Source organism: Poecilia reticulata, linkage group LG19, assembly GCF_000633615.1.
Source record: "Poecilia reticulata strain Guanapo linkage group LG19, Guppy_female_1.0+MT, whole genome shotgun sequence".
Taxonomy (NCBI): domain Eukaryota; kingdom Metazoa; phylum Chordata; class Actinopteri; order Cyprinodontiformes; family Poeciliidae; genus Poecilia; species Poecilia reticulata.
The window spans coordinates 25,822,121-25,838,300 of record NC_024349.1 but is presented as its reverse complement, the minus strand read 5'-3'; the positions used below and the strand labels follow the sequence as shown (position 1 = coordinate 25,838,300).

The 16,180-nt window shown below is 40.0% G+C and overlaps 1 protein-coding gene across 6 annotated transcripts in view; it reads left to right on the top strand.

Moving 5' to 3' along the window:
• Positions 1–16,180, top strand: part of LOC103482151 (kinesin-like protein KIF20A) — a 53,366-nt gene that overhangs the window by 6,443 nt on the left and 30,743 nt on the right. For all 6 annotated transcript variants that reach the window (XM_008438127.2, XM_008438123.2, XM_008438124.2 and 3 more), the window contains 8 exons: positions 4,333–4,405; positions 4,861–4,972; positions 5,048–5,119; positions 5,188–5,334; positions 5,413–5,575; positions 5,956–6,240; positions 6,365–6,459; positions 6,527–6,647. In XM_008438127.2, the coding sequence (XP_008436349.1) occupies positions 4,333–4,405; positions 4,861–4,972; positions 5,048–5,119; positions 5,188–5,334; positions 5,413–5,575; positions 5,956–6,240; positions 6,365–6,459; positions 6,527–6,647 (1,068 nt within the window). The remainder of the gene's footprint in view (positions 1–4,332; positions 4,406–4,860; positions 4,973–5,047; positions 5,120–5,187; positions 5,335–5,412; positions 5,576–5,955; positions 6,241–6,364; positions 6,460–6,526; positions 6,648–16,180) is intronic.

Sequence of the window (16,180 nt, the reverse complement as noted above, 5' to 3'; positions counted from 1 at the left end):
TAGCAATTTGGCTCCAACTCCTCCCCTTGTCATTTCTATATTATTTGCACGAAACGTTAAATAAATATTAATGTTGTTTCCACATATCATCTCCGATGTCCCTGGAGGGTTGCGCCGTGTCAGCTGTTTGGGATTCCCCTCCGTAATTTCCCCTCGGAAAGCAGGAGGAAAATCCGTGCCTTCTGATTGGCTACCTGCCACATTCAGCCAGTCGGGGAAAAACCCCTGATTTAGATCGGAGTGGCCACGACAATCTACCGTAACCCACCCCACACCGCAGGAGGATCGGTTACGAAATCACCAGCGACATTCTTAGATTGGGCCAACGATCTAAGATTGTCATAAGGGGAAAATAGGGGCAAAAAATGGTGTAGTGTGAACTATTGCATTAGGTAGTCGGATGTGCTGGTTTTCTCCATTTAAATCTAGAGATTACTGAAGGGCAATACAGACTTCATAATCTGCACTCTTTTGGTTGAATGCAGTATTTATTTCCACTTTGGCTTTATGTTGTTTAGTTTTTATTCAAGTACGTTTTTTGTTAATGGAGACTGAGAATCCATTTTATTTTGTTTTTGGTTGTTTTTATTTAGTTGATCAGTGTTGCGTGTTATTTTGAAAATAAATATCAGGAAATCGCATGTATTATTAATAATTTCCATTAAATCAGTGTCAAAAGGTCTTGAAACAATATTATCATTTATCGCAATAATTTCTTTAGACAATCAATCGTCCAGCAAAATTTGTTATCGTGACAGGCCGATGCACATTAGGGCTGTATAAATAAATCGATTCGGCGATATATATCGATATTTTCCGCCCTAGGAAAGTATCGATTTTTCATCCGTGAGTATCGATCTGTTAAACCATAGGGGTCCATAGCCTTATAGCTCTTTTTAACGTCGTTTATTACGACGTAGCAGCAAGACTCCAAACGTACAAAACGAAACGAAACATTAGATTCCTGTGTTTTTGGAAATGTAAAATCTTCATGGGCTGTAACAATGGGCTGTATTTTGTTGCTGAGAAACGAAGTAAAGTTGCGCAAGTAACCGTGAAAGAGAAGCAGAACGGAGAAACGGAAGGAGCAGCGGCGCGAACGCAGCAGCTGCAAAAGCAGTGAGATTACAAAATTAATGCAAATTTCAACTGGTAGCATTCACTTCGTAATTAGTTTTTAGCTTAGCAGTTTCTGTTCTGTATATAAAGGATTGATTACCTGAAGAATGAACATGGGTTGATAACATCCGAAGCGGGCGCGCAGCATGCAGCGCTGTTTTGAGCAGGAAGACGAAGAGGAAAAACCCCCAGCAGGAATCCGCGGCGCAGTGAGGATTTCCATGATGACAATGGCTGATCGATCATTCTTATTAGTAACAGACAAAGAGTATCAGAGACTGAGAGTACGATGAGATCCTGGCAGTCTGAGAGGCAGCTACTCAGAGATCCAAGCAGGGAAATAGCGGCGCTGCGTAGCTGCAGGGAGTCGATCACTACGGATTGAAGCGGAGCCACTACTTTAGCAGCTGGAAGAAAGCAGCTTATAGCCACGGTTAACTCCGGTGTTATGCCCAGAAAAGCACGCCTGCCCAAATTTTCATCCCCTGTCGCGGGAGCGCGCATCGCTCTAAGCTCTCGCATATTGACGAGGAAACGGATAAAAATATGACCGAAGAGGAAATTTTAAAGATATTTGTAACATTATCACGTTTCYYAACMATGTAATCCCTAATACGGTGGGTTTTATTTCGCAAATTATTTGAAATAAATACGGATTTTACACTTTTATTGACATAAATGAGTCGAACTTTTTTTTTAGTCCGTGTTGTAAACGTTCTCCGCAAATGGTTTGAAATTCTCTGCTTTGTCTTTTGATAYCATAATAGCTCAAAAGCATTACAACAGAGAGCCATTGTGTAGAACATTTTATATCATGCTTCACTTCTAGTCTGTTAATGTAGGAGGAAATGYAACTTAATTTATGAGCCTGAAAATATTCGCATCCGTCTTGTTGATATGAAACTTATAGCATTAGTTCAGAGAACAAGTATCATTACGTAGAAGAGATTAAATCCTTTCAGCTCTTTATTTCCCCCAATTAGCATAGGGATGCATATTTTGGCAATATAGATTTTGAGCCTGCCACAATATGCATCCTCTCTCTATTTCCCTCAAATATTATCCTATCGATATAAAACTTATACCAGCAGTTCTTGGAACTACTCAGATTATGTAAAAAGTTATTTCACTTTTAACTCTTGAATTCTTCAAATTAGCACAGGGAAGCGTTTTTGGGCAAAATTTCCAGCTTGCCAAAATATGCATCCCTTATCTATTCCCCTCAAATATTATACTATTGATTTTAAGCTTATAACAGCAGTTATTGGAACAACTCTCATTATGTAGAAAAAGTTATTTCACTCTTAACTCTTTAATTCTTCAAATTAGCACAGGGATGCGTTTTTGGGCCATATGGATTTCCAGCCTGCCACAAAATGCATCCCCTCTCTCTTCTCCTTAAATATTATTATAGTGATTTAAAACTTTTACCAGAAGTTCTTGGAGCTACTCTCATTATGTAGAAAAAGTTATTTTACTTTTAACTCCTTATTTCTCAAAGTTAGCACAGGGATGCATTTTTGGGCAATATGGATTTCCAGCCTGCCAAAATATGCATCCCTTCTCTATTTTCCTCAAATATTATCCTATCGATATAAAACTTATACCAGCAGTTCATTCTGGTTATGTAGAAAAAGTTATTTCACTCTTAACTCTTTAATTCTTCAAATTAGCACAGGGAAGCGTTTTTGGGCAAAATTTCCAGCCTGCCAAAAATATGCATCCCTTATCTATTCCCCTCAAATATTATCTTATTGATTTAAAACTTATAACAGCAGTTCTTGGAGCTACTCTCATTATGTAGAAAAAGTTATTTCACTCTTAACTCTTTAAGCTAAGTTAAGCATTTTCTGCCGCTTATCCGGGGTCGGGTCACGGGGGCAGCAGCTTCAGAAGGGAGGCCCAGACTTCCCTCTCCCCAGCCACTTCCAGCTCCTCCGGGGGAACCCCAAGGCGTTCCCAGGCCAGCCGAGACACATAGTCCCTCCAGCGTGTCCTGGGTCTTCCCCGAGGCCTCCTCCTGGTGGGACGTGCCCGAAACACCTCACCAGGGAGGCGTCCAGGAGGCATCCTTACCAGATGCCCAAGCCACCTCAACTGGCTCCTCTCGACGTGGAGGAGCAGCGGCTCTACTCTGAGTCCCAACAAACCAATCTAACTATGAATATTGTGCTTTGAACCTTTACAAAGTAAACTTGCCAGCTCCTTAAAATCTTAAATTTAAATGTTAACCAATTTAAATTGTTTAATTTATGTATGCTGTAACCATTAAATCAAATTTAGCAACGTTGATAATCTCGATAAACTAATGCTACATTTATATATCTGTTGACTATGTTAAAATATTAGCATTTATGGGTCCCTGAAGGCCTGGTGCACCTGACTTAATTTGGATTAAACAGAAGTGCGAATAATTGATATTCATTTTAATTGTGTTTTTTGATTAGTTGTTTTTAAGACTAGCTGTGGATTTAAATAGCGTTTCACTGGTGATGTTTTCCCGTAACACATAATTACCCAGTACTATTTTTACTTTTCCTGTCTGCTTGGCATCATTGATACAAAATCAAGGTGGACCGCCAATAGACCGCCTCTGCACCCCGGCCATCAAGCTTAGCAAGTTTTCTGGAGAAAACCTTGAATCCTGTTTTCAAACAGAAAATGTGTGCTCTTTGGATTATGGCAGAAAATTTCCCCCATACTATTTGGCCAGATTGACCAACTTGAACTGCTCTTATTGTCCACATGTGGAAAATGTGTTCTAATTGATACCATCATTTCAATTTTCAAGAGTATAATTAGAATTGAATATCTTCTAGAGTTTGTGTGGCCCTAGATCTGTAAAGGAATAAGTTTCTGTCTGGAGTTTATGAGTTGGTTTAAATGCTTCACATTTTTTCATGCTGGTTTAATATGTGTGGAGACCAGACTGAGGCAATTTGAATTCCAGATGGTGATGTCCTCCCAAAGTTTGGCTTAGGATCTGGATACAATTGGGGAACAAAAGCATTTTATATTCTAAATGTTAATAGAGATAAAAAAATAATGCTTACAAATTAAACAAACATGTACATTTACTGTTGATTATGTTTGTTATTGTACTCTAATTTAATTGTAATTCCTGTCTGCTCAACCAGTTTGGGTCACCAGTCTCCTCCACTCTTCTCTTGTAATTAGAACATAATTGATGATGTCATTGTGTGTGGCGTTCAGGTTCCCAGCGGACAACACAAGAGGACGGTGCTGCGTCTGTCCCAGGACGTTAAAGGGAACTCCTTCATAAAAGGTATTAATGATTCCAGATAAACCTGGAATCTGATGATTCAGCTGCTGATGTTTTCATTCTATAATTTATCAACAGAGATGGATTAATCTGATGGACTATTTAACTAGTGAATATATGCTTTGGGACCTTAGCTATGTTAGGTTTAAATGTTTAATACAAATCCTGAAAGGGGAGAAGAATCCTTATAATCCCCTCAGCATGGTGAATAGTTTGACTGCAGGAGTTCTGAGCTGGAAGTTGGTTGCAGGCAAACATGCTGACTTTCTGGGGAGCTTCAAACCTCACAACTCCGGTTAAATCTTCCAGGTTTTTTCTTTACTCCTGCTTTCAGTCAGGTATAAAGATTACGCACAAGCTTTTATTGATAACCTCCCACACCCCTGCACAGCATCCTTTTGTTTTTGAAGCTGTGGTTTGGTCAGTGTTCTTAGCGCTGACCGCTGCTTTCTGTGCAGACCTGCGTTGGATCCAGGTGAACAGCTCAGAGGAGGCATACAAAGTAATGAAGATTGGGAAGAGGAACCAGAGTCTATCTTCTACCAGACTGAACAATCTGTCTAGCAGAAGGTCAATGTGACTCCAGTGTTTACTGCAGCATGCATAGATGTGAACGCTGACCTAGATCGTTTATTATTTCTGCAGCCACAGCATCTTCTCCATCAGGATCCTCCGGATTGATGATGTTGGAGTTCCCAGAGTCCTCGGCGTCAGCGAGTGAGTCGTCCTCCCTTTGCTCCATTCCAGAGGTATTGTTCCCGGTTTGACTCGTGTTCTGTGTTCAGGCTGGCTCTTTGCGACCTGGCTGGCTCCGAACGCTGTTCTCGCACCCACAACACTGGAGAGCGCCTAAAAGAGGCGGGAAACATCAACAGTTCCCTGCTGACGCTGGGGAAGTGCATCAACGCCATGAAGCTCAACCAGAATGCCAAGTACGATCCCAGTATTCGATGCTGTTCTGATGTCACTGCACTGCAGCATAGCAGCTTCAGTCCGACGTTTCCATGCAGGTTACAGCATCACGTTCCCTTCAGGGAGTCCAAACTCACCCACTTCCTACAGTTCTTCTTCTGTGTTTCTGGCCGCGTGTCCATGGTGGTCAACATAAACCAGAACTCCTCCTGTTTTGACGAGACGCTCAACGTCCTCAAATTCTCCGCCCTGGCTCAGAAGGTGCCACTCCCACTACTGCACACCCCCTTCATACAATACAAACAAGTTGCCGTCATCTGCAACTTGTCATATGACCTTATTAGGATTCTTTATGATAATAATACTACTGCTGCTAGTAATAAAAATTCCAAGACATAGTATAACATTACCATGGTGTGACACTAAGGTAATATTTTAAGGAATGACTCTTCATCAGAATAATGAGTTTTATATATTTTTATATCTTTCTGTGGTTTAGATTGTAGTTGTATTTTAGATTGATTATATCCTGTTGTTTTTGACATAACTTGAATTTCTTTAAGTGGTGCTCCTATAACCTCCACACGTTTAAGACACATGTCTTAAACATGTCTGAGCAGCACTTCCCCTTACTTGTTCAGGTGGTGACGGTTACCTCCCAGCCTGTTGCCCTGGACAACAGCGCCTGCCACAAGTCGGCAATGGAGCTGTCTCTCATCATCAATGAAGCTGACCAGCGCAGAAACATGCTGAACCAGGGCAGGAGGAGCTCGCTTGTTGCCTGGGAGACGAGCCTGGAAGATGTCCTGGAGGCTGAAGACCATGAGGAGTGGGAGGAAGAGGAAGAAAGTGTGATGGAGGGAACAGTGCTGGAGACTGGAGGGGAGGAGGATGGGGACCAGACTATGGAGGAGGAAGTGGTGAAGGTGAGTTTCTTTCAGTTGCTTGTTCAGTTTTGGGTAATGGTTGAGGTTTGGGCTGAATTTTATGGTTTAGCACAAAAGAATGGACTACAAACTTGTGTTTGTGTGTGTGTGTGTGTCTGATCAGGAGGCGGCACTCCGTTTGGTTCTGGAAGCTCAAATCAGAGAAGAAGTCAGCTCTGAGTTCATGGAGCTGTTCAACAAGATGGAAAAAGATTACAGGTGAGGCTACCTCTGATTGCCTGCTGCTGATGAGGTCCTGTTATAATGCAGCTCTTCTCTTTGGCAGCGAGCGTCTGGAGAAGGAGAGGGAGATCTTGGAGGAGCGCGCTGAGAAGAGGATGGAGATCCTAAAAAACCTTGTCGGTAAAACAGTCGACCTGACCACATCCAGCAATGATGGCTGCATGGTGAGAAAACTGACTCCCTGCATTGCATTCTGCAGGATTTCATTGGGTTGAGGTTTACGTTCACCAGGTGAAGATTTTATCAGAGAACAAACGACTACAGAAGAAGAGCATATTTGAAGTTATGATTAGAATCAGCCTCTGCAGGTTCAATCAGCTGGAGGTTAATCACACTAGCATGTATGTCAGGGGTGTTTAAATGTTGGGCTGTGATGAATTCGTCTTAGCTTATTTTTTAGAAACTGAAGAGTACTCACCATTTAGACCAATATTACTAGTTTACCTACTAGAAACTGTGGAGTACCCCCTATTTAACCCAGAAAAGGATTATTTTAGATTCTTTTCCTTTGGTTTGTTATTTTGTTTGTATTTGCTTTTAAATCCTGTAAAGCACTTTGTATTGTCTTGTTACTGAAAATGTGCTATATAAATAAAATTACCTTTACCTTTAGAATGAATAGCCAAGATTCTCCGATCAGGATTTTACTGACAGGCTGCCAGTTTCCTTTGAGGACTCGCCTACAGATTCAAATTTTTCTCCCTGAGGACTAAAGCACAACCAGTCCTTTTGTAGAAGCTTTGTTTATATTCAATAAGAAACTCTGACCATGAAAGGAAAAACCTGTAGAAGTTAAACAATAAGACTCAATTAAAAATTTCACAGAAAATAAAGAAACTCTGTGATCATCCTACTGATGGATCATAACTTTTAACTTGTACCTGACACCATAACTTTCTCCAGCTGAACAGAAAACGACTAAAGTTCAGGGTTTCCCCAGAAAACGTGCCCCGCCTCAGTGCAGGCGGGGCGCCTGGATGTTAATCTGACAGGAAATGTAAAATATTACTGGGTAATTATGTTACTGGAAGACATTGCAGACAATACTTAAACCTAGTGTTTTAGTCAAGACCATCTAACCTGAGACCAAGACCAGACCAAAATCGGAGTGTATCGATACCGAGACAAGACCAAGACCTTTTACGGTTCGAGACCAAGACCAAGGGAAGTCGAGACAGAGTCAAGACAAAGACCGCGCTACATGACACAATAAAATGTGAAATACGATCAAAATTGCTTCTCAAATTGAAAGATTCACATTCTCATAAAAACACCAAGATATTAAATACTTAGAGCTGAAATTAATTTAACCAATATTATTATCAATTCAAACTCTTTGTTCTGCTTTGCTTCCATCTACATCTTACAATCCCCGGAGGTCTCATGCCATCCCTAAAAAGATAACCCCCTGGGCTGTTGCCCATATCGCTCATGTCTGAAACTACCTGTCTTCACCATTAAACATACCAAGTAAGGCAATGCCCTGTAAACAACGCTCAACTATGAACACTGACCAAGTAGCAAAAAGCAAGAATTAACCAAGCACAAGGTGCACACCGTGACTGTTCTCACCCTCTCTCGCGCTGTATGAAGCCAGTCAGCATACAGTGCTGTAATGTCTGCCACGACAGGTGACAAAAACAGTCTAAGAGCAATGAGCATTCTCTGCTTGATTTTCCATTCTTGTTTTATTTATTCGCTAATTAAATAAATATTATTGTATATAATTAAATAATAGCTACTGCGGTGTACGCAGAGCATTACAGGAACATAGAGTGGCTCTCAGTGAGGCTCCAGTCCTATCTTAGTAAAGAGTCTCATTCGAATGAATCGAATGTCGCATTCGATTCGTGAATGCGACATTTACGAATCGAATCATTCGTGAATGTCGCATCTCTTTAATGCAGACTTTAATCTGTTTGTTACTACCCAATAGTAAGTCCTGCCTACTCCTCACAACTCTTCGGACTCACTACTGCCCAGTTCTCCGTCTAACAGGTCCGGAAAATCCCCAAAACTTGGGTCTTACCCTAGCGATAGTTTGTGGAGGATTATCTATTTAAACTGGGGTCGGAAAGGACTTGTCTAGCTCTAACTACCTTCAATCCAGAAGTTATGACCCTTTACAGTTGAGGAACAATCAGCTGAGTAGCCCTCACAGCTGCATAACCCCTACAACCACTCCTGTTAACGGTAGCTCCTCTCCTAAWRTAACGGCACTTGTTAACGGCTAGATTAGGTTCAGTGACTTAGATTTAAGTCCCAGGGTCATTATTTTAACACTCACCAGAGGAARACACAAARCCACCCTATCTTTAGAATCATGTATGTTGACTTTACCATAATCAGGAGAACCGACAATAATTAAGACTGACACAATTAAACTCGCTGTTCACAATTCTCATTGGAATTTTAGAATATAGTTTTATTAAGCAAGCTTTAGCAGGGGCATATAACAGGCAGGTTAATTTCCCAAAAGTTACAAAGCAAGTAATTATATAACAGATTCAAATATAAATCAGCCACACCCTATCCTTATTTTTGTCCCTAACCTGTGTCACTAAGTTCACTAAGCGAGGCTTTGGGGGAAGCAGGTCAACTCATACCCGATGGTTCTTGTTCTCAGCAGCTGTAATCTTTAGATGCCCTTGGTCAGAGTCTTTGTCCAGCCGGAGCAAAGTTCCCTTTCTGAAGAGAAGCGGAGCAGAGCGGTCCGTTGTCTTTCGAACGTGCAGAATCTTTGTCATTAAATGACCTCCGTCTCTTCTCCAAGTCGGCTGCGGCAGGGTTGAGAGCRTTGGGTAGAGGCAGAGGAGTTGGTCGGATCTGGAACCAGGGTTGGTGGCCGGTGGAACTTGTCCCTTCTTGGGCGGCGTGAAGTCCTTGAGCTTTTTCCTCGGTCCCGGGGCGTAGTCCTCCGCTGGTCTTTAGCCTGCTTCCTCTTGTTGGCTCCTCTTCTGCGCCGGGGACAAAGAACCCCGTCTCTGCCTTGTGTTTCAGCTTTTAAGCTCTCAACTCAGGGCGGTCCAATGGGCAGGGCTGCATTGCTTCAGCGCCTGCTCACTGCGGCAGGGCTGCATTACCTCAGCGCCTGCTCCCTGCGGCACTGTCTGCGGAAAGCCCCAATCTTCCCCAAGCCTCTGACTCATTTCTGCCTCCTTACCTCATCGAGGCACTCCCTTGTTTTTCGTTGACCATCTGTTTCTTATTCTGCCCCACCCTCGCTCAGCATACAGTGACTCATCTTGAGTTTTGTCTTCCCCAAAACATAATCAACATTTTACTTCATGATCTCCCTTCCTTACACATTATTCTTAATCTTTAATAATCATTGATTAACATGCCATAATCGAGTTATTCAACCCTTATTTTCCACAATGCATTATAACACTCAGCTGATTAAAGGTACAGAACATATAYATTTGATTACATATTACAGACATTCCTTCATTGGCATATGTATGGTTATTTTAACCTGTTACAAACCATAATCATTGTTAAATCATCATACAATGTTTACTGTTATCTCTCGGGCCTTTAATCCGTTTTCTGCGTGTACCTGGACAGATCTCACATGCTTACACCAGATTTCACGACAGGTCACAGCGTTGTCCAATACATACGACACGTCAGTCAACACCTCTGCACAATAATTCAGCGCAGTGAGTGACAACTTTTTTTTTCTTCATAAATGCAATATTTATGAAGAAATGTTGCATTTCTTCATGAAAAAAAAGTTTGCTGTACAGCGAACTTTGCTAACATCATGTCCACAGAACTTATCTTTCTTTGAGCTTATTTTCTAAGTGATGAAAAAAGTTAGACATGGTCAAAGGCTTAAATCCCATCTCATTATTGGTGGGGACCAGAAACGGAAATTTTTTAAGAGTAATTTTGGGGAGGTCGACAAAGTTACAGTCAAATGTAATGTAAAATGTGGTTTAAATTTAAAAAATTTTTTTGTGCGTGTGTTCAAGTTGCACCACCAATACTGACTAGTATGTAGCAATGCATATTAAATGTGTTTTTCTCAATAAAACCTGTTGAGACCCATAGAAGTCAAACTAAGATTTAGGCCTGTCATGATAACAAATTTTGCTGAGCGAGTAATTGTCTAAAAAATAATTGCGATAAACGATAATATTGTTTCAAGACCTTTAGACACTGATTTAATGGAAATGACTAATGATGCATGCAATTTCCTGCCACAATAATGCATGCAATTTCCTGCCATAGATAGATGCACTTTATTTTCAAAAGAACACATAACACTGGAACTGATAAACTAAATAAACAAGACAACCAAAAATAAAATGGATTCTCAGTCTCCAGTAACAAAAAACATACTTGAAGAAAAACTAAACAACATAAAGCCAAAGTGGAAATAAAAACTGCATTCAACCAAGAGTGCAGATTATGAAGTCTGTATACTACTATATTGCCTTCAGTAATCACTAGATTTAAATAGAGAAGATATGCACATCCGACAACCTACATACTACACGCTTTCTTGCCCCTATTTCCCCCTTATGACAATCTTAGATCGCAGGCCGATCTAAGATTGTCGCTGGTGATTTCGTAACCGATCATCCTGCAGTGTGGTGTGTTACGGTAGATCGTCGTGGCCGCTCCGATCTAAATCGGGTTTTCCCCGACTGGGAGCGTTAAAGCTGAATGTGATAGGTAGCCAATCAGAAAGCGCAGATTCCCCTCCGTGCTTTCTGAGGGGAAATTATGAAGGGAATCCCTAACGGCTGACAAGGCGCAACACGAAGTCTAGCGAACATTGGAGATAATATGTGGAAACAACATTAATATTTATTCAACTTTACGTGCAAAGAATATAGAAATGACAAAGGGAGGAGTTGGAGCCAAATTGCTACTACCGCAGTTGATAAAACAGGTGTTATGCCCAGAAACGCATGCCTGCCCAAAATTGCATCCCCTGTCTCGGGAGCGCGCATTGCTCTAAGCTATCGCATTTTGACGAGAAAAAGGAAGGACATTTAAAAAAATATTTATAACATTATCACGTTTCTTAGCCATGTAAATCCTAAAACGGTGGGTTTTATTTCGCAAATTACTTGAAATAAATACGGTTCTTACACCTTTATTGACACATATGAGTCGGACTTTTTTCAGTCCGTGTTAGTTGTAAACGTTCTCCGCAAATGGTTTGAAATTCTCTGCTTTGTCTTTTAATACCTTAATAGCTTAAAAGCATTACAGAACAGAGACCCATTATGTAGAACATTTTATATCATTCTTAACTTTGTAGTCTGTTAATGTAGGAGGGAATGCATTTTAATTTATAAGCCTGAAAATATTTGCATCCGTCTTGTTGATATGAAACTTATAGCATTAGCTCAGAGAACAAGTGTCATTACATAGAAAAGGTAAAATCCTTTCAGCTCTTTATTTCCCCCAATTAGCAAAGGGATGCATTTTTTGGCAATATGGATTTCCAGCCTGCCAAAATATGCATCCCTTCTCTATTTTCCTCAAATATTATCCTATCGATATAAAACTTATACCAGCAGTTCATTCTGGTTATGTAGAAAAAGTTATTTCACTCTTAACTCTTTATTTCTCAAAGTTGGCACAGGGATGCGTTTTTTGGCAATATGGATTTCGAGCCTGCCACAATATGCACCCCCTCTCTATTCTTCTCAAATATTATCCTAGCAGGGCTTAAAGAGCGTTTGGTCAAAGGTTAACTTTACACCTTACAATCACAACAATACCAGTTTAGCCTTTGAACAACTTGCTAAAACTGTATTTCGTAACATTAAATCATGCCTGACTGCAACTGTATCGATGGCAGCTCTCCTTCCATACAGTGTTTGTTAGCTTTTGGCGCAGCTCCGCTCCTACTAGTAGTAGCTTGACCGCAGTGGCGCAACTACACATTATTCAGGTGGATGTGAAAACATAGATTGGCGCCTCCCGAGGTAAGGAACGCCAAGGTGCAGGGTCACACAACCCCTCCAAGAAATCCCTCCATGGGTGATTCCACGATGGAGAACGTTCATTTTATAGCGTTAACACCGGTGCTGTAAGTGGTCCGGTATGAAACGGGGGTGATAGAACAACGGTACCACAGCACTTCTAAATTTCAATAATCAAAATACCGAAATTGTTTCTGTCGTTTTAAAAGGTTTATGTCAGTCTGCCTTTTCCCCATCGATACGTTTCCCGACCGCTGCGCACCATAGGGGGTTTAAAAAAATAAAAAATAAATGATGCGCACATTGCGCAAAACTCTGAAACGGGAGAAGCGGGACATAAAACGGAGCGACGAACTAGATGTGAATTATGGCATAAAAACAGAGAATCCGACGCTGAACAGTGGAAAAATCAACACATGATGTGAAACACATCATCATGATTAGGCGACGCAGCAGGTGATGAGTGAAGATTACTGGTGATGAGCGTCAATAAACGATGAAATAAATCTAGCAACAGGAAAGAAACTAAAGTGGACATAGCAATAAACCAAGAGAGGATAATACTAATCAAAGGAAACTAAATGGAAATGAATGAAGAACAAAATGCAAGAATAAACTAAGAAACTAAAGTAAATACAGAGGAATAAACTGGTATGGCAAGACATTTCGAGCAATACTTAATGCAGAGGACTGTATGGCAAGAATAAACAGACACTATTTCCAGATAAAAAGTAAAATAATATTGTTGAAGTGCCATGGGTTTGTTGAGACCACATTTTATACTGAGAATAAATGTATCTTACAGATATATTGAGGCTGACTCATTAGGATTTGATTAAGAACCAGATTTGTTCTTTGTAATTTCTGCCCAGTAAAACTATTAATCTATAAATCAATAGGCAGGTCTCTATAAAGATATAATCCATGTTTCTATCTCATATTTGTATGGCATTAAAAGAAACTTTTGTTTTTCCACTGAAAGCTCTGGTTTGCACAATAAATGCCATCTGGGTAAAATTTTATGGTTGATACTTTGATGTCCCATTCTCCTGAAGGCAGCACAGAGCTGCACCACCAGAAACCACAGACACACTGAAGAGAAGAGCTATGATTAATGTAGTTACAGTTCTATCCATGTTTTAATGTTGCAGAGCTCAGTTGTTTTGCAAATAGTTCAAAGTTTAAACTGGTATGTTGAACATCTTTTATCTGGTCATTTTGTGGAATATTTAACAACTAGAAAATGGCAAAGAACAATAATATTTTTCCACTCTGGCTGGCTGCTGTTAGGCCTACCAATTTTAGGTTGAATGTTCATAAAATTTTTCTTAGACACCTGTGAAAATAATTTCTATTCCCATGGCTTTTTTGTTCTCTGGGAAATTATCTTGATGATAAATACAGAAAGAAGCATAAAAATCAAAACATCTACAATAGTGATGGTAATATTAATGATAAAATAATGGTCAGTGCAAAGTAGCCTGCAAATTCTTTGGTGGGGGGCGGTGACGGACCTGGATAAAGGCTCGGGGTTGCTGGCCCGAAAAAGGTTGAGAAACACTGATTTAGTTGGTAATGTTGCATGTTCTAAATTACTTGCAAAAACATTGAAAGGACTCTTATTTAATATTGAGGGATTTTTGCCTGTAAGGCAAACCTTTAGGGCACAGACATTTTACATTTTGTTTTGAGTTGAAATGAACTGAAGTCTTATTTAAGTTTGAGTGTTTAGCTTCTTAATTGTTTTGTTGGAAGCAATTGTTCACTATTCAAAGACACTTTTTATTAAACTGTGGCAATAGCAACGCTATAGTTAATTTGTCATCACTATAAGTTTCAGGCTCAGGATTTTTTTTTTTTTACATTAAGCCCTGTCCGAGTGATTTTAAACCTGTACCAGCAGTTCATGGAACTATTATGGTTATGTAGAAAAAGTTATTTCTATCTTAATTCTTTATTTCTCCAAGATAGCGCAGGGATTCGTTTTTTTTTTTTTTGCAATATGGATTTCCAGCCACCCACGATATGCATGCCCTTTCTATTCTCCTCAAATATTATTATAGTGATTTAAAACTAATACCAGCAGTTCTTGGAACCACTCTGATTATGTAGAAAAAGTTATTTCTCTCTTAGCTCTATTTCTCCTAGAGTAGTTTTCTAGAGTAGTTCCACGAACTGCTGGTAGACGTTTTAAATCAGTAGGATATTATTTGAGGAGAATAGAGAGGGGATGCATATTTTGGCAGGCTGGAAATCCATATTGCCCATAAATGCGTCCCTGTGCTAATTAGGGGAAATAAAGAGTTAAGAGTGAAATAACTTTTTCTACCTAACCAGAGTAGTTCCATGAACTGCTGGTACAGGTTTAAAATCACTAGAATAATATTTGAGAAGACTAGAGAGAGGATGCATTTTGTGGCAGGCTGGAAATCCATATTGCCAAAAAATGCATCCCTATGCTAATTGGGGGAAATAAAGAGCTGAAAGGATTTCGCATTTTCTAAGTAATGACACTTGTTCTCTGAGTTAATGCTATAAGTTTCATATCAAAAAGACGGATGCAAATATTTTCAGGCTCATAAATTAAAATGCATTCCCTCCTACATTATCTGACTAGAAAATTAAGCATGATATAAAATATTCTACATAATGGGTCTCTGTTGTAATTCTTTTAAGCTATTATGGTATCAAAAGACAAAGCGGAGAATTTCAAACCATTTGCGGAGAACGTTTACAACAGACACGGACTGAAAAAAAAGTTTGACTCATGTGTCAATAAATGTGTAAAAACTATTTATTTTAAGTAATTTGCTAAATAAAACCCACCGTTTTAGGGATTACATGGTTAAGAAACGTGATGATGTTACAAATATCTTTAAAATTTCCTCTTCGGTCATATTTCAGTCCGTTTTCTCGTCGATATGCGAGAGCTTAGAGCGATGCGCGCTCCAGCGACAGGGATGCAAATTTGGGCAGGCATGCATTTCTGGGCATAACACTGGTCTCAAGTACTGTAACACTACGCAGAGCATTACAGGAACAAAGAACGGCTCTCTGTGAGGCTCCAGTCCTATCTTTTTGGTAAATAGCCGTCCCGAGGAATTGGATCGTTTGTGAATGTCTCCATACTATATTGCAGACTTTGGTCAGCGTACATCCTACACGTCAGTCAACACCTCCGCACAATAATTCAGCGTAGTCAGTGACAGCTTTTTTTCATCACAAATGCAACATATGTGTCTCTGTACAGCTAGCTTTGCTAACATCACATCCACAGAGCTTATCTTTCTTTGAGCTTCTTTTCTAAGTTACGAAAAAAGTTAGACCTAGTCCAACAATCTGAAAGAGAAGCGCTGCTGAATTAGCTGTCGCCATCGGATTACTGATTATTTATGTAGCGCAATTCTATTACTGGCGACAGATGTCTGCCGCTCAGAGGATATCACTACGCTGTCTTGGAGTGTTGCGTGCGAGTGAAAGGGGGAGGCGAGTTTAAAATCCTATTTAGAGTTTTCCAGTCAACAGTGCAACACAAAAAACATGCAAAAAAATATTTTTTGGCTGTTGTAGCCATTAAACAATCTCCCCTTCAGTTCAGCCTTAGAAGTAGATACATTGTTGATGTTACCATTATGACATAACTTGTAATTAAGTATTTGCAAAGATCAATGTAATTTCCACAGGTGGCGTAGTGTTGCCAGCAGCTGCTGAAAGGAACTATAAAAGTTACTTTTTCAAGGAGTAATCAG